The 26,067-nt window shown below is 41.9% G+C and overlaps 1 protein-coding gene across 1 annotated transcript in view; it reads right to left on the minus strand.

The window, feature by feature from the left end:
* CCDC180 (coiled-coil domain containing 180) overlaps positions 1–26,067 on the minus strand; it is a 76,075-nt gene that overhangs the window by 23,137 nt on the left and 26,871 nt on the right. The window contains exons 13-27 of the mRNA XM_049767661.1: positions 25,350–25,472; positions 24,299–24,472; positions 23,420–23,535; positions 22,279–22,405; positions 19,705–19,744; positions 19,329–19,552; positions 19,149–19,247; positions 17,090–17,298; positions 12,770–12,945; positions 10,680–10,860; positions 9,757–9,903; positions 8,637–8,781; positions 8,322–8,438; positions 1,780–1,881; positions 2–112 (exon numbers count right to left, since the gene is read on the minus strand). Coding sequence (XP_049623618.1) covers positions 2–112; positions 1,780–1,881; positions 8,322–8,438; positions 8,637–8,781; positions 9,757–9,903; positions 10,680–10,860; positions 12,770–12,945; positions 17,090–17,298; positions 19,149–19,247; positions 19,329–19,552; positions 19,705–19,744; positions 22,279–22,405; positions 23,420–23,535; positions 24,299–24,472; positions 25,350–25,472 — 2,091 coding nt within the window. The remainder of the gene's footprint in view (position 1; positions 113–1,779; positions 1,882–8,321; positions 8,439–8,636; positions 8,782–9,756; positions 9,904–10,679; positions 10,861–12,769; positions 12,946–17,089; positions 17,299–19,148; positions 19,248–19,328; positions 19,553–19,704; positions 19,745–22,278; positions 22,406–23,419; positions 23,536–24,298; positions 24,473–25,349; positions 25,473–26,067) is intronic.

Here is a 26,067-nt window from a genome sequence, read left to right on the forward strand (position 1 = left end):
CATTGAAGACCACTTGTGTGGTGACCAGCAAGCAGTTGAGGTACTTAATCCTCTGGTTCAGTTTTTCTTTCCAGGTTCTAACAAAATCAAGGAGGTCCTCTGTGGTTACTATCTAGTGAGGACAAGGAAGAAAACCACAGGTAGCATGACTGCAGGAGCACACGGAGGTTCCATAGGAAATGCAGGAATGGGGCATTGGTGAGTGAGGATGCCAAAAGTTCTAGGAAGGTGGCTGGCTCACTTTCAGGGAAGGTGGAAACACAGTCCTGTTCTCAGGATCTGTACTGGGACTATGGGTCCTTCATTTAGGGGCATTGGGAGTTCTATTCTTGTGCCTTACCAGGTGATTTGAGCAAATCATTTAAACTCACTCTTCCAATCTCTCCATTCATGTCACAGGAACATGGTTTACTCCCTCAAACCCAGCTGTAGAGGCAAAGGTGATGCTAGAGAGCCTATTCAACATGATCATGGCTAATATCTTCTTTGGTCCCCAAGGAGTTCATCAGCAAGACCAGCAAGCTCATTGTGGGGAGAAGAGGAACCCACTTTCTTGTCCATACACTCACCATAGTACAAGCAATCTCAGGGGATATAACATGTATTCACAAAACATGAAACATGTTGCCAATGCAGAAAATTAGAACAAACAACATGTGCTGCGGATGCATGACGTTTTCCTCAAGAAGCAAATACTACAATGTAAGAATCAGCAATAAGGATAGGGAAAAATGTCAGGGGCAGAGAGATAAGTCCAGTGGGTAGTGTGTTTGCCTAGTACATGGCTGAACTAGGTATGATATTCAGCACCCCTGATGGTTTCCTGAGCAGTGCTAGGAGTGATACCTGAGTGCATGGCCAGAAGTAAGGCCCGAGGCACAGCCTGGTGTAGCTAAAAAACAGAAAAAGAAAAAAAGTTTTTATAGTCCTAAGACAATAAGTTAACTCATTTAAGTTGCAGAAATGGAAAAGAAAAGACAAGAACCTGGTGAGGAATGAGTCTTCCATCCAAGTAAACACAATGAGACACCTATTTCTTGGGGTGCCTGAGTATGCTATTGATAAAATATTGTGGGGTGCATTAGTAGTGAAAAAGAAAGGAAATGGGGCTGGTGTGGTGGTGCAAGTGGTAGGGCGTTTGCCTTGTATGTGCTAACCTTGGACGAACCACAGTTCGATCCTCTGGCGTCCCATATGGTCCCCCAAGCCAGGAGCAATTTCTGAGCACATAGCCAGGAGTAACCCCTGAGCATCATCAAGTGTGGCTCAAACAGAAAAAAAAAAAGGTAAGAAAACAATATAAATATCTAGAGATCTGTTATGTTAACTGGCTGGCAGGAATCCTGGCAGCACTTAGAACCTTGGTTTTCCTGCTCTTTGCTCCCAGACATGGCTTATCCAGAGAGAACAGAAGTCACCAGTTAGTGTGTGGTGCCCAAAACAAACCCAAGAAAAATCAAACAGAAGGTAGTTGTTCAGAGGGCTTTGAGCTGATTTCATTACTTCTCTGGGGAGAGATATGGGGAGTTATCAAATGCAGAGAGGGCCAGCTCAAGTCACCATACCCACAGGATTCCACAGGCCTGGGAGACTCCAGGACTGGAGACAGGGGCTGGTTTCTTTTGCCTAAATTGCACTAAATAAAAAAAAACTGCACTGAGAAGCCTCAGAGGCCAGTTTGGTGCTAGAGAAATCTGATCAGAGATGCAAGTGTTTTTTTTCAGGTTATGATTCCAGCATGACTCGCCTTTCCTATTCCTAACTTAGAATCTACTGAACACTTACTTTATTTGCCAATGAGCTTCGACACATTTCTACCTTTCTCTGAAGCTGTTCCAGGGAAGAATTTAGTCCATCCGTTTGCATATTAGATTTTGCCACCTGGAAGGGGGGGGAATCAGATTTGTTGCTAGAATACTTTAATCAGAAAATTGTTCATCAATTACTACTTGAAAGATCGGTTGATGACTGAAAGAATTAAATGGGGATGGTGCGGAAAATGTACCATCTTATTAGAAAGTAGATCAGGACAAAATAAAAAAAATGGGTGTTGGTTTGGTTTGGTTTTGCCATCAAAAAGATGTTTTAAGACATGTCTCAAACTCAACTATCACCTGTTGTCTTCAAATACCCTTGTTTTCTTTCTTTTTTTTTCTTTTTAAAACATAAAAGGGTCACATGTATCTCTTTTGTATATCTCAGATGTATTCCCTTAACATCTATAACTCTTTTCAAATATCCTCATTTGTGACAATTTTGCCCACTAGATTAGTTATTTGATTGTTTGATTTTCCCCCTGTGAGATCTGTTTTATAAGCAATACTGGTAGAAGAGTAACTCTGTATAGATTTCATGTTTATACCAAGTTACGGGAAATGTTGGACTTTATTCATTGGCCCTCAGTGCACCAACAATATCTTGTGGCATTGCTTCTCTTTTGCATAGGCACATTAAAATGGGAAAATAATACATATGCAAACAAGTTCTTATCTAATATAGATGGAAACACACATTTGGTAATGTAATTAGGCCTTTTACCCTGAACATTGGCATAATGATTTGGCTCAGGCCTCAGAAGAATGGGCATCGCCCACACACACCTGAACTATGGAAACAACCACAATTGTCTTTAACATTCCCAGGATCCAAGCCTCTACCAGAGAAGACCTACCACTGCTTTGGCATTGACTTACTCCAAAGAGTACTCCCAATACCCAGGTGATCCAGCAACAGTCTGCATGCAGGGCAGATCGCTCTGCATTTAATGATATGCTGAAACTAGAGGATGCTCCACATCAGCCTGACATCAACGAAAGAAATGCACAGAAGCCAGAGTCTTTAAATATAAAAGTCTGACACCAACTATAGCTAAAGTGTGAAAAAGTTTCACCGGGACCTTGAGAATGACTGGAGTTGGATAGACTGATATGCCTGGAACCCAGAGTCTGTCTTATGCCAATAAACTTCTGGGGTGAGGCCTTTTTGTAATCAGGTCAAGGATTTTTTTCCATTTTCTCCATTTTTCTGGACCTATGCAAACATTGGCGATTGCCACTATCACACCTTTACTATATTTTTTTTTTACTCTTATCCTTTAAGGAAAAAAATACAACTTACTGAACTTAAAAACAAATTACTGTAGTAGAATGCCTGTCTCGAATACAGGCAGGGGATGGGAAGGGGGGAGGGGGTAATGTTGCACTGGTGAAGGGGGGTGTTCTGGTTATGACTGTAACCCAAATATGATCATGTTACTTAAATAAAAAATATATTTAATAAAAAAAGATGTTTTAAGAATAAAACTAGGAACACGAGTACAGGAGTGGCACAACTAAATAAAAAATATATTTAATAAAAAAAAGATGTTTTAAGAATAAAACTAGGAACACGAGTACAGGAGTGGCACAACGGTGGTGGGATTGGTGTTTGATTAATGCCTGAAATGACTGTATTGTGAACAACTTGCTTAAATTATGTTATAATAAAAGTCAGAAAATAAAATAAAAAAGAGATAAATGAGAAAATTGGTATAGAAATACAAGTGTATTCCATCTACACAAGATTAAGATTTTTCTAAACTCCCCTGCTCTTGAGTAGTAGTAGCAAGCATTTAGTTAACTGAAAATGTGCAAGTAAGTTTCTTAAGGAAAACAAGGTGAATTTCATAAAGCAATGTCATGAAGAATGATTCAATAGGGAAATATTTTGGTAATAGAATTTTATAGTGTATAATTTATACTTTGTGGAACAGACTATGAGACTTTAATAACTGATTTTCAACTCAGCTTCTAATAATATTCTGATGCTCAGTAATCCAGTTACTCCTCCATTGAGACAATATTTTAAAATCTCAAACTTCTTCAAGACACATCCTTTGCCCATTATGTCCTGTAGGTATTTTAAAAATAAATGTATTAAAAGAAAAAATAAAGAAAACAAAATAAAATTAACCTTTCATATTGCTGGTTGAGGGAATTAGGAAACTCCAGAAACTCTTGTAAGGAAGCCCCTACTCTCATCCCCAAAGCATGAAGAGGAACTGGCCCTAGACTTGCTTGTATGTAGTCCTGGGTTCAATGACAGAGAATAAAGATATTCACTCTTGGAGCCATTAGTTTGGTCCAGGAGATGCTCTCCGCCAATCAATTCTTTTGTGCAGGTATTTTTGTCAGGACATTGTATGATAATAGGTGAAATCTGCCTAAAGCTCCTCCTGAAGGAACCATGAAGCAAAAAACAGCATCATATTTAGAAAACGCAACCATCTAATGGTTTTTGAAAATCTTTGTAAACAGTAAAAAAAAACCTGAATAAATAGCAAAAGGCCAACTGCTTTTGGGTGTATATATGTATATATGCACATATAAATATTTAATATATAATACATATATTTGATCCCATTCATTTCATATGTAGAAAAAGCTTAGCAAATCAAATGATATTTCCAGTTTTGCTGAAGTAAAATAACATATAAGATTATGAGTTTATGGGGCTGGAGCAATAGTACAGCAGGGAGGTCATTTGCGTTCCACATAAATGATCCAGGCATCTTGTATGGTTTTCCAAGTGACTTCTGAGCACAAAGACAGGAGTAAGCCCTAAGTTCTACTGAATATGACCAAAAATTATTACTTTAATGTATACAACATATGTACCGTATTTTCCAGCGTATAAGACGACTTTTGAAACAAAAAAAAGAGTCAACTGAAAATCGGGGTCGTCTTATACGCCGAGTATATCCCGAAAATTGTTTCAATATGCCGCTAAACGAGAATTGTCTAAATATTGCCACAAAACGAATTTTCCAACTCGATCCTGCACCAATCACTGCAAGGCTGCTCGGAGGCCTCTCTAACTCAGCCAATCCAAGCAGGCTTTTTATGCATGCAAATTAGACAATGTTCTGGACCCGAATCTACACTGTAAAAGTCTGCTCAGATTGCCAGAGTCAGAGAGGAAGTCTATTACAGTATAACCTTTGAACCTTTGCTTGTTGTGATTGGCTCACTGTGGTACATGAGCACAGGAACACATGCAGCACAGGAACGTTCTGATACAGCAAATATAGGCCTAAACCTATGTTTTAACTGCAAAATTAGGGGTTCGTCTTATACACCCAGTCGTCTTATACGCTGGCAAATACAGTATATATATGTGTATATATATATATGGTATATATATATACAATAATATATATATGACTGCATTGCAAAACAATAATCACCAATTCTTACATACTTCTATGTCCAATAATTGCTATTTCTTCTCTTTGATGAGAATATTGAAGTCTTCTCAACTTTCATGTATATAATATACATGAAAAATTAATGATTACACATTACTACCATATAGTACATTAAAGCCCCAGAACTTATTCAAGTTATAATTAATTTTTTATTCTTTGGCTACCATCTTTCAATTTTCCAGACATTTCTGGCCCTTGTGACCTTCATTCTATTCTGATTTAACGAGTCTGGCCTTTTCACATTCTACATCTTTGGCTTCTTTCAATGAAAGAAAAAAAGTATCAGGGTTGATCTCTGTGGTAAACTTCAAGATCCCCATCTTTCTCGTGGCTTAATAATATTCCACTATGGCTATATACTACCTTTTCTTGACCTTGCCACCTGTTGAAAGGTTCTCAGGTGGTTTTCTATCTTGACTGTTGTGAATAACATAATAATGAAGATGAGAATAAGTCCTCAAGGTGGTGGTTTCATGCTTTTAGATATAAATGCAGAAGTAGAATTTCTTTTTTTTTTCCATTTTGACTAGAGATATTAAGGCTCCTTCTCTTCCACATGTTTGTTGATGCTTTTTACCTCTTATCGAACAAGTGTGAAATTAGATATCTTTAGATTGGATATTTAATTTACATTTAGAATAATTATCAATAGGTAAGGACTCACTTTTACCATCTTATTGCTTACTTTCTGGCTGGTGTGAAGTTCCCTTATTCTTTTCTTCCTCTCCTGCTGCTTTTCTTTGTGAATTGATCATTTTCTGTGCAGTTATTTTTGACTCCTTATCTTTATCTTTTGTGTGTCTACTACACTGATGCTTATGGGAGTTCCCTTATAGGTTACAAACTTTTTTTTTTACTGGTTTCAGGTTGCCTTTGGCTTTTGACAATTTTATGGTATTTTATGTTGGAGATGATCTCTTTATAATAATTTTATTTGATTATCTATAAGTTTCAAGAAGTTTATACTGAAAATTTCCCAGATTGTGTAAATTTATGGTCATTATTTCTTCAAATAATCTTCAATTTCTCAACAGATCTTTTTCTGGAACTCCAGTGATTTGAAAATTGATCCCTTTTATGTTATCCTTTAGCTTATGTAGGCCTTTCTTTATCACTTTTTTTTTTATTGGCGGAGAGGTGGTACACCTGGAAGTACGTGCTCAGGCCTTACTCCTCGCCCTGTGCTCAAGAATCATTCCTGGAATATTTAGAGAACCATATGCAGCATTGGTGATTGAACAGGTGTTGGTCATTTGCAAGGTAAGCATCTTAACCCCTACACTATTCCTCCACCCCAACTTTTTTTCATTCTTTTTCCTTTGTTCTTGTTTTAATCACTTCAAAGTTCCTGTTTTGATTATGGTTGGTACTTTTATCTGCTCAATCAAGTCCACTGTTTATGCTTTCTATTATATTTTTCCCTTCATTATATTACTCAGTTCAAGATTTGTTTGATTCTTTTGAATAGTTTATATATCTTTGTTAAACTTCTTATTTTGTGTGACATTTTCCTGATTTTCAAGACTTTTCTTCCTATGTTTCCTTGAGATTCACTGGATTTCATTAAAACAGTAATTTTAATTCTTTAGTTGGTAATTCAGAGCTCTCCATATCTTTTGGATGTTGGTTATCAAAAAAGAATTGTGGCCCTTTGGTGAGAATATGTTTCCTTGACTTGTCTTATCTTTCATTTAAAAAAAATAGAAATAATTTTTTAAAACTAAGGAAATTACCATGGTTGGTTTGGTTGGTTTTTTGTTTTTGAGCCACACACAGCTATGCTTAGGGGTCACTCCTGGTGGTGCTCAGGACACCATACAGGACACCAGGGATTGGACCCTGCTCGGCCATGTGCATGACAAATGCCCTACCCACTGTGCTATCTCTCCAGCTCACTTTTGATTTTGATCCCCTCAGCTCTGTACTAGCACCAGTGGGTCTTCATACATTATTCCCTAGAGAGTCCTCCTAACCTACCAGATGACCCAGACCAGTAAGTGCCTCTGCCTCTTCTTGTTTACTCCATTTCTGCATGCTTTGCCCCATGGCTACTGTACTGAGGGGTTGGAACATGTGTCTACCAGTCAATTGTCCAGATCCCTATTCTCTCTTCCCCAGTCTCAGTATTCTTCCTGGACATGATACCTTCCTATAGTCCTTCCTCCCACTTTCTAGTACCTGCAGCCAGAAGGGCCTGCTCACACGCCAGGTGTTTACAACCCTCACTGCAGCCTGCATCACCTTGACCATGTCTGCAGCACCAAGAACCCAACTCACATGGCTTAACTGTCTCATCAATCTCTTCCACTACCCTGCCCCCCCAACGCTCTTGACACAGCCTTTTCTCCTTTCCATCCCAATCCCTTATTTTATGACTTGATTTTTATTTGATGTCCCTTCACCCTCTTGTTGAATGGACATAGCTTTTCATCCTCATCTGACTGTTTCCTACTTCTCCCTCAAGACATAGGAAGCACCACATTCCAAGCCCAGGTCACATATTCTCTCTGCTATCACATGTGTCTCTTGGTTTCCTTCTTCTTTATCCAGAAGGGCATCTCAGACCCAGTATCTGGCATCAGATGTGAATAAACATATGTTCCTCTATATAAGAGCACCAGGTCTGTGTCTAAGTCCATTGCTGATGCCAGTTTTTTATTTCAAAAATGAAGATGAAAATAAGACTTTCCAGTTCACCAAGACCATCTGACTCCAAGTAGTGTGGGAAAAGTGGCTGAAGAGAATTAAAAGGCAGAGTCCCTGAGAACCACTGAGCATGGCCTCCAAAACATGAATATACAAAGAGAACAGAACTACTGGAAAACAGAAGTATTTATCCCACACTGTTCTTCTGCAGACTAACATATTAACCAAAACAGGTCAGTTAGTGTGACTCATGGTGTAAGTGGCCTTATGCACAAGAGGGCTTCATCATGATCTCACCTTTGGCTTCCTGATTGGGGTGCAAGGCAAGTACCATAAGGAAAAGCCCACTGGGACCATCCCTCTCTTCCCTACTCCCAAGAACTGATGTGGCTGGCCTGTGTGGTGTGGAGGAATATAGAACTGGGCTCACCTCACACTTAATGTTCACTTGTAGGTTTGTCATCAATCTCTGTATCTTCTCTATGAAGAAAAGGTCAACATATAGGCTCTGGAATTTACTTTCAAACTTGTTGATGATATCATTGACCTAATAATGAAAGAGAAAAGATAAAGGAGAGGAGTTTAAGTGGCAACTTTTGAACTTTTCAAGCAATAAGAATCAGGCTAAATTTATGGTTGGAAAAGGGGCTTAACCAGTCTATTCGGTAAGAAGCAAGGGTAACTGCAAACCACCTTGCAACCAGGTCTCCTGACAGGGGTGGAAGTAGGGGCAGGGCTCACCCACCTGGTCCAAGTAATCATTCTCCATCTTTTCCATATTGACCATGATCATATTTTCAACAGTCTCTATCCGACTAGCTTCCTTCTCTAGCTGGTGACACAGGTTCTCTATTTCTTCAATAGAAAAGTTGCCACCCTCTGAAAACAATCTGAAAATAGTCTGGGTGAAATAAAAGTAATGGATGGGGCTGGAAAACTTTCTACCCACCTCAAAAACTGTGGTTGACAAGACTTTCAATTAAAAGTGCAAAACTGATATAAGTGAATGTGGGTAGTTTGAGAACAGACATTTGGATACAAGTGGGGTGTCCATCAGGGAATGAGCAAGTAAGGAAAATGTTATGTGGAGGTACAAGGTACATAAGTCTTGTCTTGGTCTAAGAGGGAATGCAATGCTGATGTGGGCTTGAATGTGGACAAGTAGTGAAGGCACTATACAAAATTGGAATGAGCCAGGTACACGGAAGGTCAAATGCTGTATGCCTGCACTTACATATGGGACCAGAGCTTTCAGATTATAGAGAAAGAAGGCAGAACAGAAGTTGCCTAGGATTGAGGCAGAAGAAAATGGGGTAATATTCAATGGGTGCAGTTTCCTTTTGCAAAGAAGAAGGGAGCTGGATGGTAATAGCTGGATTCCAAAGTAAATATACTTAACAATACTGAATTGTATCTCTAAAAATGAGTTTTATCCCTGCCACCACAGATGGTCCCTTGAGTAGTACCTAGAGTGATCCCTAAACACAGAGCAAGCTCACAACATAGTTATTGTATGGCTCCAACCTCCCTCACTACCCCCCCCAAAAAAACACAAAAAGAGTTAAGATAGGGTCAAGCTATAGTACATGAGCAGGGTACTTGCCTTTCATGCTGAATACCTGGGCTTCATCCCTAGCAACCATATAGTTCCTTCCCTATGACCTGCTTAGAGAGGTCCCTGAGCATATAGCCAGGAGTAAGACCTGAGCACTGCAAAATGTGCACCAAGAACCTTACCCCCAAAGAGATGAAAAATAGACAGTCTTTTATCATGCATATTCTGTACCAGTAAATGAAAGGGGAAACAAGACCACCTCTTAACAGAGTGAAGCCCATGGTCCAAAGAGCCCTGCCACAATTCTCACCTGCACTGCTTGATGAACTCAATGTTGCTGTATCGAAGCTTGCCCAAGCTCTCTTCTAGGCACTGGCGGAAGCTCTGCAGCGACATCTGAATGACATCAACGTAGCCCAGAAGCTCCTGTTGCAATGTACTGCTGAGTGTGAGCAGCCTAGGGAACAAGGAGGTCACATGGTACAGGGCAGTGAAGGATATCCTCCTGTGAGATTCCCTGTGCCCAGTGTGGGAAGGAAAAGCAATGTTGGCAGGGAGACCTATGGGCTGCTCCATCATGCTCCCTCTGACTCCTGCCATCCCATTGGGCCCTACTGGGTCTTCCATCTGACTCTTTGCTCTCCAACCAGTGCATTTCCTTCTTTAACCCTTGCCAGATGCCCTTGGAGGAGTTGAAAGCTCAGCTCAGGCATAAGCAGGCACTTCACTTGCTTCCTGTCCAAGCTTTGCCCACCCCTAACCCCTGAAATACCCATGCAGGAGCCTCCACCGAAATTCCTGAATTTGAGAGGAGCCCCAGAAGTCTTGGCTCTGCTCTAGTACATCTACCTGATTTTCTCTTGTGAGACCATCTTGCCTGGTCTCCACCTGTCCCTCATCCCCTACCCAGGCCCTCCTGTATTTCCCTTTTCTCCAGGAACAGCAAGGGACCATGTGGACTGCATGCCCACTCTCTTCTTATTTGGGATTTTTCTTTCTCTGGTGGTACATAAATCCTCACTCTGATCCATCAGCGCAAAGTTTCTTGCACTTATTCTCTCACTCTTGTGCAGAAGTGACCTGAAATGTGAAGGTTGCTGCTTCGGGCCCTGGACACCACCACCCCTAGCTCCCAGACTCTTTGGCCCACTGACAGGCCCCTCCTTGCAGAAAAGTTCCATTTTGAGGATCCTGGAGCTGCTAGACTGCTGTGGAGATGCCCGGACTGCTCACCTCTGACTCTTGGTAGCATTCTGAAAGATGAGTTCCATATTGTAAATCCTGCTGTGGAAGTGTTTGCTCTTGATGTTTTGTTCTTCTTGGAACTGATCAAATAAAATCTGCTCCTTCTTCAAGGTCTCCATCACCCCAGCACAGTGTTGGTTCAGCCGCTCTTGATGAAGCAAGAGCTCAGCTGAAAGAGGAAAAATAAGGCTGAGTTCTCTGGGGCCCTGAGTCCTTTCTTTGCATTTTCCTGATTTGGATCATGACAGTAGCTTCTCCCATGAGCCTCTCAGGTCAGGGATCATTCAGGTGAAGGTCTCATTGATCACCTCAAGTGCCCTTGCCAGTGCTAGGTCTGGCATAGCCCAAGAAATATAGGTGCAGAGGAGGTGCTGCTGGGCTGTGAGAAGGAAGCCCCAGCTGTAAGAGATTCTCTGTCTACAAGGGAAGGGAACAAAGCCTGGAAACAAAGTGAAGTGTCTGGGGCAGGGGTAGGAGGATGAGTGGAAAGTGCTCAGGAGGAAGGACTCAGGCAGAGAGTTTGGGAAGAAACAACTGAACAAAGCAGGGCTGCTGGACTTATTATCATCAATACCCATTTCCAAAGAGCCGACTCCAATAAACTCCTTTCTAAAGAATGAAGAGAACAAGGAGTTAGCTTCAAGATCTGTGAGAAGGGCCCGGAGAGATAGCACAGCGGCGTTTGCCTTGCAAGCAGCCGATCCAGGACCAAAGGCAGTTGGTTCGAATCCCGGTGTCCCATATGGCCCCCCGTGCCTGCCAGGAGCTATTTCTGAGCAGATAGCCAGGAGGAACCCCTGAGCACCACCGAGTGTGACCCAAAAAAAAAAAAGATCTGTGAGAAGACACTCTGATCTCCCCAGGCCAGAAGGAGTGAAGTAGGGCTAGCTCAGCCCAAAATGAATGAATGAATTTCTAACCTAAATTCCCTGTATCTTTACATGGGCAACCAGGGGTGAGGGAAGAAAGTCAGTCTTTGGAGAGCATATTTACTTACATAAACATTTCCATTTTTCCAGGGAGCCAACCAGGACCCTAAGACCACAAGAACTGGGGATTCTAGGTTATGGTGGAGTCTGTAACTTTCACTACTGCAGGCCAAGGCAGGAAAATCTCTGTGCCCCATAGACAATGATGGAGCTCCAGGTGAAATTTGAGTGAAAACCTGAATTGGAGCAGCCACCTCAATCTGTGCCCTCAACTGGGACCAGGGCAATAGTACAGTGAATAGGGTGCTTGCCTTGCATGTGACTGACCAGGGTTTGATCCCCACCATCCCATGTGGACCCCCAAGTCCTACTAGGAGTGATCCCTGATCACAGAGCTAGAAGTAAACCCTGAGTATTGCAGGATGTGGCCCCAAAAAAGAGAATAAAGTTTGTTTTCATTAATGGAGCTTTGCCAGTTAAGGCTTTTTTAAGTCTTATAAATGATAAAATGGAGTTATTGGTGCTAGAGCAATAATACAGTGGGTAAGGCACTTGCCTTCCATATGGCCAACCCAGGTTCCCAGATGATCTCCCAAGTATCCCCCAGGAATAATTTGTGAGTACCACTGTGTGGTTAAAAATACAAAAGATCATCCAAATTGAATTAATAGCTAGCATTTTGGGTGGGGGGTGGGGAAGACAGTGGCTTCTACCAGTTACTTGTACTTGTGGTCATGATTCCCAATGTACCATTTCAAGGAGACTTAATTCCCACCACCAACATCCCTTTCAGAGAGGTCAGATAAACTACTCATAATTACAGTTGAAAAGGATTAGTTTGATTGCTTTGATTCCTGAGCTAAGAGCTTGCCTTCACAGCATCTATACAGTATGATAGAATTTTGGTACATACAGCTATAACTAAAATCTTCATTTCAGTACAAACACTTAATAATTAACATTATTGTTAATATAATAATTTCAATTGAAGATTATGAGGCTCTCCTCTCCAGACTGGGAGGTGCATACCCTCACATACCCTTTCTAGATGTGATAGCAACCTACTCTCTGAGGCAGTGCACTGCAGGGCAGCCAAGGTGAATGGACCAGTTATCAGGGGCTGGGATGACCTTCTGTCAGATTCTGTACCTGCCCTGACATTGTAGACATCCTTTTCGATGTACTGTGCTCTTGGTTGGTGCAGGTGCAGATGCAGCTCCAATTCTGAGTCCAGCACATCAGTCTTAGTGGCCACGGTGATCCGGATGTTGAGGGAATGTTGGTCAAACCATTTTTCCAGATGTTCAAAGAAACCAACTCTCAGTCTGGGGGAGAGAGCAGCTGGGTCAGCTCTGCCAGCAATAATGGCCAGGAAAAGACCATTCCATGTGAATACAGAAAGGACTCCCTCAGGGTCCCCCATTCCTTCCACTCCTCTGTCATTCCTTCTACCTCTCAGGGATACTGTGCTTGGGTGTTGCCAACATTCAGCCAGATCCAATGTTAGATGGCCCTGGGAGATTTCCAACTGTGCTCTGAATGTAGATTGTAAAGAATAACCTTCCCCACTATGCCACGGGCAGAAGCATTTTCTATAGAAAAAATCCCCTGAACTAGTGTTAAGTCAAAGCCATATTACATTCTTAGTTCAAGTACAGTGGGAAAAATTTGTTTCCAAAGCAAGGCAACTTGAGCTTGCAACAGAAATGAATAATAGCACCTGTTCTCCATAGCCTCAGTATGTTCTGTCAAAGTTTGGAATTTTGTCATTTTTCTGACTATGATTAAGCATATGTTCATATATTTAAGACTATACTATTCTATTTCTTTTTCTGCATAATGTCCATTAAGACAATTTTAAAAAGGAGTCACTGGAGTGGTGTTGGGAATCATTTATGGTAATCATCTCCAAAGCCTGATGGTTGAAGACATAAATCTAACAGTGCAGTGCTGCTCAGGTCCAGAATTCCTGGGAGCCATCCAGGTCAAACCAGAAACATTAGGGATAAAACCAAGGATCTTACACATGCAAGAAAACACATGCTTCATCCCTTTGAGCAGTCTCCCTGGCCCTCTATCATAATTTTTATTCATTTTTCCATTATATACATTTCTCTCCCTTATCAGTCACTAGAACTCTCTTAAAATACTAAGGACAGGGGCCAGAGAGATAGCATGGAGGTAAGGAGTTTGCCTTCCATGCAGAAGGACAGGTTCAAATCCCGGCATCTCATATGGTCCCCCGAGCCTGCCAGGAGTGATTTCTGAGCATAGAGCCAGGAGTGGCCCCTGAGCGCTACCGAGTGTGACCAAAAAAAAAAAAAAAAAAAAAGAGAGGACCTGAGATATTTTGTCTGTGATGTCTATTTCCCCCAATTTATCATGTCTTCTTTTTAAAGAATTTATGATGATTTTGGGGATGTGTATTTTTAAGATTTTTGGTTCCCTTTCAGTATATCTATAGTCAATCCATATCAGGGTTGTTTTATTTATTTTTTTTTAAAGATAGTGACAGATGGGGCTGGAGAGGTAACACAGTGGTAGGGCATTTGCTTTGCATGCAGCCAATCCAGGACAGACATCGAATCCCAGCATCCCATATGGTCTCCGAGTCTGCCAGGAGCGATTTCTGAGCACAGAGCCAGGATTAACTCCTGAGAGAAGCTGGGTGTGACCCAAAAATTAAAAAACAAAAAAAGAAAGTGACTTAAGTATTCTTATGGAAACTAATAAGCTTGTTTCAAATTTCTTTTAAAATCTGAATGACCAATGACAGTCAAAATAATCTTGGAGAAGTTTAAAGTTGAAGGACTGGGGACAAAGAGATAATACAGTAGTAAGGTGTTTACCTTGCAAGCGGCCAACCCAGGATGGACCTAGGTTCGATTCCCGGCATCCCATATGGTCCCCAAAGCCTGCCAGAAGTGATTTCTGAGTGCAGAGCCAAGAGTAATCCGAGTGCCTCTGGGTGTGACCCAACCCCTCCCCGAAAGTTGGAGGACTTTGATCAATAGATATGAGGATGTAGAATCAATCTCTAGCAACCAAGCAAAATGGTGGATTGTGGCAAGGATGGGCACAGAGTGAAATAGAAGAGAGCCTGGCAGAGCCGTGGGGAGAGGAGATTGTTTTCATGGTATGGTACCCAGGGCACCTGGCTATCTCAAGGGAAAAATAGAAATTACACTCCTACTTCACGACATTAACCAAAACCAAAAACAAGTCAATTTTATACTGTTGTTTTTTTTGGGGGGACCACCCTCAACAATGCTCAGGATATACTCCTGGGTCTACACGCAGGGACCACTCTAGGCAGAGGAACCATATGTGGTGCTAGGGATCAAACCTGGGATGGCTGCATGCCGGGCAAGCACCCAAGTACTGTCTCCAGCTGCACCAAGTCAATTTAAAATGTGGACATTTAAAACAATCACACTTACAGTAAATAATAATAGAATATTTTTGTGATATGGAGATAGGCAACTATTTTTTTGGGGGGGGGGGTCACACCCGGCAGTGCTCAGGGGTTACTCCTGGCTCTGCTCAGAAATTGCTCCTGGCAGGCTCAGGAGACCATATGAGATGCAGGGATTTGAACCACTGTCCTTCTGAATGCAAGGCAAACGCCTTACCTCCATGCTATCTCTTTGGCCCCCTATTTCTTAAATTGGATACAAATGAGCATGATAATGCAAAATAATAAATTTAATAGAACATTTAACAGAATTTCACTTTATTAAAATTAAGAACTTTACTCCATTAAAAGAAAAAGTCAAGAGATTAAGAAGGCAATAGCTTTGGGATAAGTATGTTCTATATATATGTGGACCTGCAGAAAAGGTGCCATTAGGATCTTAATGAACTCTATTAGATTAATAAGAAACCTGATAAAGACATACTAGGGGAAAACTGGGCAGACTTGAATAAGAATTTCACAGAAAGAAGATAACCAAAAGATCAAAAAACTATTTGAAAAATAACACCATGTCATTTCTCATTGGGAAAATGAAAAATTAAAACCATTAGGAAGTGCCATTACACATATACTGAATGGCTGAAATGAAATCGAGAATAATACCAGCTTTGGTAATGCCTTGGAGCAATCAAAATTCTTATATGCAGTTATGTTGTGAGTTGCTGAACTTCGAAACAAATGTTTAAGAACTCTTTGCTAGCATCTGTTGGCCATATTTCCTACAGATGAATATGCTTATAACTTTGTGTTCCAACAATTCCACATAATAATATAGCTAACAGAAATGGAAAACATGCCCCAAAAGGCTTGTACTAAATGGAATTGTTGGGAACAACATTATTGGTATGACTCCAAATGGAAATAAATCCAAATGTAGAATGAATAAGCATAATGAGGTGAATTTTTAGATAAAATAGCACTACTCAAAATAAAAATGACTTTTATGGCTGCATCAAAAAATACATATTTTGTCTTAAGTGATGTTTCAAGTGTCTGGAGCATGCTTTGTATGTGGGAGCCTGGTGTTCAATCCCAGAACTGAATGGTTCCTGACCACTGCCAAGAGTTACCCCTGAAAAACACTGTGCAGGGTTCTTTAAACAACAACCAAACCTTGATGTTATAGATGTTCCATGATTTTTGAGTACAGAAACATTCTGTTTCTTTATATATGTATACTATTATATATGTATACTATTTCTTTATATATGTATATATAATCTTTATTTAAGTACCATGGTTACAAGCATGATTATAGTTGAGTTTCAGTCATAAACAGAACAACCTCCCCCCTTCACCAGTGTAACATTTCCACCACCAATGCCCCCCTCCCTCCTTCCCAACCCTTGCCTGTATTTGAGACAGGCATTCTACTTTCCTCACTCATTGTCATGATAGGGGGCCAAAGAGATAGCATGGAGGAAGGTGTTTGCCTTGCATGCAGAAGGATGGTTTGAATCCCAGCATCCTATATGGTCCCCTGAGCCTTCCAGGAGCGATTTCTGAGCATAGAGCCAGGAGTAACACCCTGAGCACTGCAGGGTGTGACCCAAAAACCAAAAACCAAAACCAAAAAAAAAAAAAAAAAAAGATGGTCATGATAGTTGTTAGTGTAAAATTAAGGACATTATTCTAATAGTCCCTAGAGACAATAGATAAGGGCTGGAAGGACCGGCTCACAATATAAGCTCACAACAAAGAGTAGTGATGCAATTAGGGAAAAAACTAGACTACTATTTCTAATATTCAAAACTCAGGTAAAAAGGATCTTGGAACAGGTGATGGTGTGTGTGTGTTATGGGAAAGCAGGAGGATCACTCATAAAGGAAATATGTGACTGCAAATAATTCCTGAACATGAACTATTTTTATTCTATTTCTCATTTCTATCTTTGGTTATCCCCTGCTGAAAGGGGTCTAGTTTTTTATTTTAATATTTCAACTTATTACTAAAACTCAGATAATAGAACAAGAATAATTGTGCTTTCTACTCACTGTTTCTTAATTTCTGAAATTACTGTGCATGGTATGAACACTTCTTCTAGCAACTTAACATTGGAGGCATTCTTGCTCAATTGAGATAAGCTGGAAGCTTCATCTTGATCCATAAAAAAGAAGACAAAGTAAGTGTTTCCACTTGAGGTTGTGAAGAACTCCATGTCCTCCTGGGAGATTTCCACCTGATTATCTTCTAGGGACTCTGCCTAAAAGAAAATATGATGTTAGAATTGACAACATCAAAAAGATTTCTTGGTGACAGAGATTGTAAACTTGACTATATTCTACCAACGTGGTGCTTTTAAAATTGGAAAAATCCACATAGATATCTGGTTTCTCTCAGATGGAACACAAATTTGGTCATGTAATTAGGCCTTTTACCTTGAACATTGGCATAATGATTTGGCTCAGGCCTCAGAAGAATGGGCATCGCCCACACACACCTGAACTATGGAAACAACCACAACTGTCTTTAACATTCCCAGGATCCAAGCCTCTACCAGAGAAGTCCTACCACTGCTTTGGCATTGACTGACTCCAAAGAGTACTCCCAACACCCAGGTGACCCAGCAACAGTCTGCATGCAGAGCATATCGCTCTGCATTTAATGATATGCTGAAACTAGAGGATGCTCCACATCAGCCTGACATCAACGAAAGAAATGCACAGAAGCCAGAGTCTTTAAATATAAAAGTCTGATACCAACTATAGCTAAAATGTGAAAAAGTTTCACCAGGACCTTGAGAATTACTGGAGTTGGATAGACTGGTATGCCTGGAACCCAGAGTCTGTCTTATGCCAATAAACTTCTGGGGTGAGGCCTTTTTGTAATCAGGTCAAGGATTTTTTCCCCCATTTTCTCCATTTTTCTGGACCTATGCAAACATTGGTGATTGCCACTATCACACCTTTACTATATTTTTTTACTCTTATCCTTTAAGGAAAAAAATACAACTCACTGAACTTAACAAATTACTGTAGTAGAATGCCAGTCTCGAAAGCAGGCAAGGGATGGGAAGGGGGGAGGAGGTAATGTTGCACTGGTGAAGGGGGGTGTTCTGGTTATGACTGTAACCCAAATATGATCATGTTACTTAAATAAAAAATATATTTAATTAAAAAAAAGATATCTGGTTTCTCTCAAAATGTATACAATTTGGAAGCCCTATGCTTATATGCCCACATAGTATTATTAGCTGGAGCTGACTAATGACTGCACAGTTGCATAGGCTGATTGCTGGAGAAAGAGGAATAAAGACATGGTGAGTGGGAGAAGAAAGTAGAGATCGAGAAGAATAAGAAGGTGAAAGAAAAAGAAGAAAAGAAAGGAGATGAATGAAAAAGATGAAAGAAATGAATAAGAATGAATGAGGAAGAGAAAGAAGAAAAATGGTAAAGGAGAGGAAGAAGAGATGGGGAGAACTGTAAAGAGAAAGGAAGAGGAGAGGAGAAAGAATAGAAAGAAGAGGAAGAAGGAGGAAGTAAAGGAGAAGAAAGAAAGTGAAGGGGAAGAGGGATGGGTAGAGAAGGAGAGGAAAGAGAAGAAAGAAGGATGAGAAGGGGAACAAGGAAGAGGAAAGAGGAGGAGGAAAAAGGAAAAGGAACGATTTCTGAGCACAGAGCCAGGAGTAACTCGAGCACCACCGGGTGTGGACCAAAACAAAAACAAAAACAAAAAAAGAAGCACTGATATAGGGGGCTCTTGCCTTGCAGACAGCTGACCTAGGTTTGATCCCTAGCATACCATATGGTCCCCCGAGCACTACCATAAGTAATTCCTGAGTGCAGCACTTAGTAAATCCTGAGTGTAGGATGTTTAATGCCTAAACCTGTTGTGGCCCCAAAACAAAAAACAGACAAACATAAAGAAAGCATTATTGTGAGAGAAGAATTGTATCCCTAGTGACAAAAAATAAAAGGTATCCATCAATTTGTCGTTTGTAAAAATCTATACCTAAATAGATACTGCATCATTGGGAACCCAGCTTGTCTGAAGGGTACCTAAGGAATATAACAAATTTCTCTATAACCAAGAATAAATTTGTTGCCAATTTACCTTATCCATACACTCAGCTTCTTCCTGAACCTCCTCCTCCTCCTCTTCTCCCTTCTCTTCATCTGCCTCTTGTTTCTCTGTTGCCTCCTGTTCCTCTTTCTTCATCACCTCTCCCACTTCATTTTTTCCTGTTTCCACTGCTTCCTTCCCTTCCTCTTCATTCTCTTCTTCCTCTTCCACTTCCTTCTCCTTCTCTTGGCTCTTCTCTTCTTGCAGGCTTGATATCATCTCTTCTGCGGCAGGAGATTCCAATCCTTCACTGTGTTCTCCTCCTATATCTTCTGTAAAAATCAGGTGACTTGTCTCTTCTCTTTCACTTCCCTCTGGTTTGTTCCCTTCTTCTACAGATAATTGTTTTTTCTTCCGTTTTCTCATTTTCTCCAGGAGGTAAATTTCATGTGCTTCTGTTGATGTCCAATTACAAAGTATAAGAAGAATCGGGATACCAGTAGTATCTGCCCTCCCCAGCCCAATTGAAGGTGCCAGAACCACAGGCGACATCAAATAGACAACAGTGAATTTAGGGATAATTGGGGGTGAATCATGAAGGTGTTACCTGGCTCCCTGAACCTCAAATGGACTTCCCCATTCAAGTTCTACAAGGAAAAAAAAATCACAAGATGCAGAGTGAGGAATGGCCTTCCTCCAAAGTCATACATACTTCTAAAAGCATTTTTGCTCTTTGTTGAAAAGTCACCTTCCCCTGATGTTTCTGCTATAAGACACTACTGCAATCAATCAGTTCCCTTAATCCTAGTAGGCTAGCAAGCTCTCTACACAGTGGATGCTCATGGAAAAAAGGTCTCATTTGGAGACAATCTCAGTGTTGATCTAGGGCAAACAGCAAGGAAGTAGTAGTTGAGGGATGCAAGGTAAGTGACAGGGACAGCTACATCTGGTGCTCTATCGAGATTTGCTGTGACAGCTATACCACTCCTAGAGATATACCCTAGGAAAACAAAAATGCCTTCTGCACACCTATATTCATTGCAGCACTATTTACAATAGCCAGAATCTAGAAACAACCCAGAGGCCTACAAGAGATGAGTGGCTAAAGAAACTGTGGTACATATACACAACGGAATACTATGTAACCATCACAAAAATGAAGTCATGAAATTTTCCTATACATGGATGGACATGGAAACTATTATTATGCTGAGTAAAATAAGTCAGAGAGAGATAGACACATAATAGTTTCACTTATCTATGGTTTTTAAGAAAAATAAGACATTATTGTAATAATATAGAGACAATAGATATGAGGGCTGGAAGGACTGGCCCATGATATGAAGATAGTGGTGAATGCAGTTAGAGAAATAACTACACTGACAACTATCATGACAATGGTAGTGAGTAAGAGAAACAGAATGCCTGCCTTGAATACAGACCAGGGGTGGGAGAGGAGAAAGATGGAGGGCACTGATGGTGGGAATGTTGCACTGGTGAAGGGGGGTGGTGTACTTTTTTATAACTAAAACTCAACTACAAACATGTTTGTAATCATGGTGCTTAAATAAAGATATTTTAAAATAAAAAAATCTGCTGTGACATAATAATACTTTCATTTACCCTACAGATTCCCAGCCTCATTGATTCAGAATAAAGTCCTGGGCACATTGAGTGAGCTCCACAGTAAATTTGCAGTGTTGAATTCCAGCCTCTTAAAATGTAGGTATCCCATAAAGAAAAAAAATAGAATAAAAAATAATAGGTATCCTTGGGCCTGGCCTTTAAGTTCTAAGGGATGACGAGGCTGGAGAGATAGTATAGCAGGTAAGGTGCTCACCAATCCAGGTTTGATCCCCAGAGCACCACAATGATTCATGAGCATCACTGGGTGTAGTTCCAAAGTAAACCAAACAAAAATCCTAAGGGGGCAGGATGAGTAGTGACTCTCTCCACTCAAGAGAAGCCCGTATTCTTTCTTGAACACATATCTTACCTTGCCTTCCTAATTACCTCCCTTTATTTTCCAATAAACTTGTTATATTTTAAAAAAATATACTAAGGAGTTTGCTGATAAGAAGAGCACGAAAGGGCCCATACTAGAACCCAGGCAACCAGAAAGATCTGCCATCTACCAATAGGGGCAAATGGAAGGCAATTGTCCTAGACATTGAATCTACTCAGAGGCCACAGGGGGCTGTGTCTAGCAACTGAAATGAGAATTTCTACCAGTGGGGAGAGTCTCTGAGGGGCTCTGCACTCTACCTCTATGGGAAGAACCAATCAGGTTCATTGCCACTTGCAAACATTTCTAGTTCTAGCCATGCAGTACCAGGAAAACCTAGGTCCTCCTGCACTTAGGAAGCCAGCATGTGAATGTGTGTTGAGAAACAAAGATTGCTCAGGCAGATGTGGAAATGCCCTGGATGGAGATAGTCACAGTTTCTAATCTCCTGTATCTGATTGAACCACCAGCACGTCACAGAGAGGAAGTGGAGGTGATGGTGAGAGCAGACGAAAGGGGTGAACTGATGGAAATAGACTGGGAGGGTATGAATTGTGGGGATAGAAGGTTCAAAGAGAGGTGCAGGGCCAGGAAGAAAGGGGATTTGCAGAAGGCGGGGTAGGGGACCCAAGGAGAGGGTCTGTGGTCACAATAGGAGAGTGGGCTTGGCAGGGCCTGCAGTTCGTGTGGGATTCTGAGCAGGGGAGTGAAGTGAGAGGTGTGTGGGATTTTGGGAGGGCACACCTGGACAGCACTCAGGGTTACTCCTGGCTCTGCACTCAGAAATCATTCCTGGCAGGCTCAGGAGACCATATTGAATGCCGGGGATTGAACCTGGGTGGTTGCATCTAAGGCAAATGCCCTACCCGCTGTGGTTCCACTCTGGCATGTAGGTCTGTGTTTTCTGAGGTGTAAGCTGAAGGGTTAGAAGTCCAGTGCTATTTAATTAGGCTTTTGATCATGTGCCATTTCATTAAGGTTTTGTTCACCCCTCCTTCAAAACCCTGAAATCCAAGGGTTGAGTCTTTAACCTCTAAATTGGAGAATGAGAAAACAGAGCATCCCTGAAAGGGATGTTCATTCTCAGGAATTCAGGAAGGGGTTCCCAACTGGTGAACACCCTCCCCATGGCTTTTTCATGCTGCAGGGCTGTGCTTTGGGGGACTTCTGTGGTACCTGCTCAAAGATCTCGCGCACATAGAAGTATTTGCTGAGGGAGCTACTGTAGGTGTTGAGCTCTTTCAGGATGATGCTGGGATACTGGATAACTTCATTTTTCAGGAGCACGTGAAAAGTCTTATACCTAAAAGGGAGAAAGTGGAAGGAGCATAAGGGGAGGAGGAGAGCAAAATGCAGTAGCCTCTGCCAGGACTCAAGATGTGCTTTTTGTGCTAAAGAGAGTCACTATACACTACTAGTCTCCTTACCCTCACAGGTGAATTCTGCTGTTTTTTCTCCACCAACAGGATTCTTTGTAGACAATTGCAAATAGGAGAGTACTCTGCTGATTGTCATGTGGCTTTCCCTTTCCTGTTTGCTTTTCTGATCAAACCTTTTGACCTCACAAGGACCACACTTTTACTTATTCCCCCAATAAAGAGATCCAGGTACCAGGGGTTTTTTTCTTCCAGAGAAATAAAGTGACATCCTAATATTTTGAAAGTACAATTCCGTTTTCTGTTTTGTGAAAGGACCCTTACATAGTCAGCATGTAAGGCACGCAGACAGGAACTTGTTCACAGAAAACTATTTTTAGTATTAAAAAGTGAGAAGGGCCAGAGCGATAGCACAGTGGTATGGCATTTGCCTTGAATGAATGTGGTCGATCCAGAACAGACTTGAGTTCAATCCCCAGCAACCTATATGGTCCCCTGAGCAAAGAACAATTTCTGAGCTCATAGCGAGAAGTAACCCCTGAGCTTCACTGGGTCTAGTCCCCCAAAAATAAATTAAAAAGTGAGAAACAGTTTATCTTTTGGGGGAATGGATAAATCAGTATCCACATTTATGATGCTTACACATTTATGACTCATTGAAAATGGAAGTTATATAATTATCAAACAACTTGTACAATATTATATCACATCTATAAAATAAAGAGTATCAGCAAGTGAATGTCCACATAAATGTCTATGTCCAAAGAAAGGAAGAGCTGGGCAGGAAAGAGGAAACTTTTCTGCATGATTGTATTGGTTGGAACTTTTTCCCTACTAATAAAGAATATGTGAGGTTTTCATTTTTAAAAAATGAGGGCCAGAGAGCGCACTGAAATGCATCCAGGTCCCCCACTCTGTCCTCACAGGCCTGGTCTACATACCGTAGCTTCATGTCCTTCAGGAAATTCTGGGCCTTTTCCAGGTGAAACTTCAACGTTTCCTCATGGTTTTGCTGCCTCAGTTTGTCCAAGATTTTATCCAGGTGGGCCTCTTGGAACTGTCAGTCACCCCAAAACAGTTAGAAGTCAAAAGTAAATAACTGTAACTCACAGTGAGGTGAGACATGCAGTGACCCATTGCAAGACTGGGAATCGAGGCACCAAGGGTAGGCCCAGGATTCTTTTTTTGTTTACAACAGAAGGGAACTCAATATTACTGATACCTTAATTTCCTGGTTTCAGTACTCTGGGATCTTCTCCTTATGTTCTGTTCAAGATATTTTTCCTGGTTCATTCTACTCCCTCCCAATGCCCAGAGATAATATTGTCCCACTCAGAGAGCCAGGACAAACCCTCATAACTTTTTCCAAGAACCTACTCCTCTCCCTTCCCCACAAGACTGTGAAAGCAGATAAGGGGCACTCATGAGTTGAGGAAGCATAGGGTGACTCTCAAGACAGTTGGGTATTATCTCCTCCTCATCCCAAGTATATTACTCATCCTCATAGATTTGGACCAAAGGGCCTACTGCACAATCCAGATCCAACGTGTGCCAATTATTCTTCCTCTTATTTGGTCCTAGGGAACCTTTACTGAACTATCACTTCCAGTTCTCTAGCTTAATATTTGATAGCTTAACCTGGGGTGTACTTGGGGCTCATTTCTGTTTGTGGGATGTGAAATAGGGATCAAAGTGGACTTGTCCAGGATCTTACTGTTTTTTGGACCACTTGTGAATGCTGGCTCCACAGGGTGCCAGGCTTAGAGTCTCTGGGCAACTGGCTGCCTGGAAGGAAGGCATCTGGAGGCCCCGGAACACACCTGATCTTCCAGACTTTGCTTTTGCCGCAGCTGTTCCATCCTCTTCTCAAGCTCCAGCTCCCGCACTGAGAGCACATTCTGATGAGCCTCCCACAGCTGGATGGCCTCTTGGAAGTAACTGAAGAGGCTTATGCTCTGCTTCTCCGTCTGCTTGGCTAGGGCCTCAAAGGATTTCTGCACACACAGAGAAGCCATGAGTGGCCAGATACAGCAGGCGGCCTACCTAGGAGGCTCATGGTGGCCCATGAGTGAAGGATGTTTCTTTGGGTCCCCTTTGGGGCCACCCAATGTCCCTAGGGATTGCATTTATAGACTGTCTGTCACCAGGCCCTTGGTCTGGCTGGTCTTTGATTTCCATCACTACCCTTGTTCATCTCTGCTAAATCTTCTGGCAGGAAGAAGAGAGGGTTGGGGTCTTCAAAGGAAGGAGCCACCTGAAAAGCATCTGTTGTCCCCTGCCTGGCCTGGGACTCTTGACCTCAAAAAAACACTATGCCTTGCAGCAAACTCCTGTCCTCACTTGAGAAACAGAGGCTTCTGTTCTTAATTGGTGGAGAGGGGAGATGAGAACTAGTGGCTCCACGTGGTCCTCTATTTTTATCCGCTTATTTGTTTGGCCCTAGAAGCAATGCAGAGACCTATTTAAAAAACATTTCTTACGTGACTGGAAAATATCAAAAGAATGTATTTAAGGATTAAGTTCAGATATAAGTGTCCACGAGTAAGGCCTGATGGACACCCAACCATTGGGTTTCTGCTTTGCCTTGGGCTGCTTGAGTGGGCAGTAGAGGGAGAATTAGTTCCAGATAGCTGATGGAGTGCCAAAGCTGAGCAGATCACTCTCAGACCCTTTACAGACAGTGCTCTGAGCCCCTTGTCCTGTCAGCTCCTGTCAGGGGGGTTCCAGGGAGCACTTTCTGCCTATAGACTGGCGAGGCCACTCGCCAGGAATAGAACAGTTGGAGAATCTGGGCCACCCGGCGAATCTTCACCACCCAGACCCCTGCCACCTTTCTGCAGATTCCCAGTTCTGGGTGTCCCAATTACGCACGTCTAAGGACTCCAGCTCCTCCTCCACTCTGCTTTGGAGTATACCCACGGACTGATAAAAGCTGGGGTTTACCAGGGCCTCGGCTTCCTCTTCCGTAAAGGAGCTCCACTCCATAAGCTGCTTCTGTAGGCACATAGGGTACATGCCAGGCTGGGCTCAGGGCTGGCAAGGATCTCCCCTCAGGAGTGGGGGCTCTCCTCCTTCCTTCCCATCCTCAAGATACCCAGGGGAGGAGCCTAGCAGCAGCTGCTCTTCTGCTCTTTATTGCATCCAGAGGTATTGCATGAAGGTTATTTCCAGAAGCCCCAAAGTGATATTTTCCATCCCAACAGCTGTGGAGACCAGGGCTCTGAGGTGAAGGAAGGGGCTAGAGGCCCCTCTACTGAAAAAAAAACCTCAGTTCATGCTCAAAATCTAAATCACACAGCCTTCCCCAAACTGCAAATTCATCCACAGTGTTTGATCATTTCTTGTGCTGTGGCACAGGTATGCTAGAGGCCTCTGTTTGAATGTCCCCTCAGCACTCATTTTCTGCAGGTGTCAGCACAGCTCTTGGGTCTGAATGATGGGGAGTTGGGGTGGGTTGGGGGGACTCTGTGAATCAGCAAGGCTAGAGGGAATAAATAAAGGCCACTCTCAGAGTAAACAGGATTCCCTTCTCCTCTCCACTATTAGGCATTCCTTTTGAAGTCTGATACCCCTGAAGAATGGAGAGGTG

Source organism: Suncus etruscus, chromosome 1, assembly GCF_024139225.1.
Source record: "Suncus etruscus isolate mSunEtr1 chromosome 1, mSunEtr1.pri.cur, whole genome shotgun sequence".
In the NCBI taxonomy this organism is placed as follows: Eukaryota; Metazoa; Chordata; class Mammalia; order Eulipotyphla; family Soricidae; genus Suncus; species Suncus etruscus.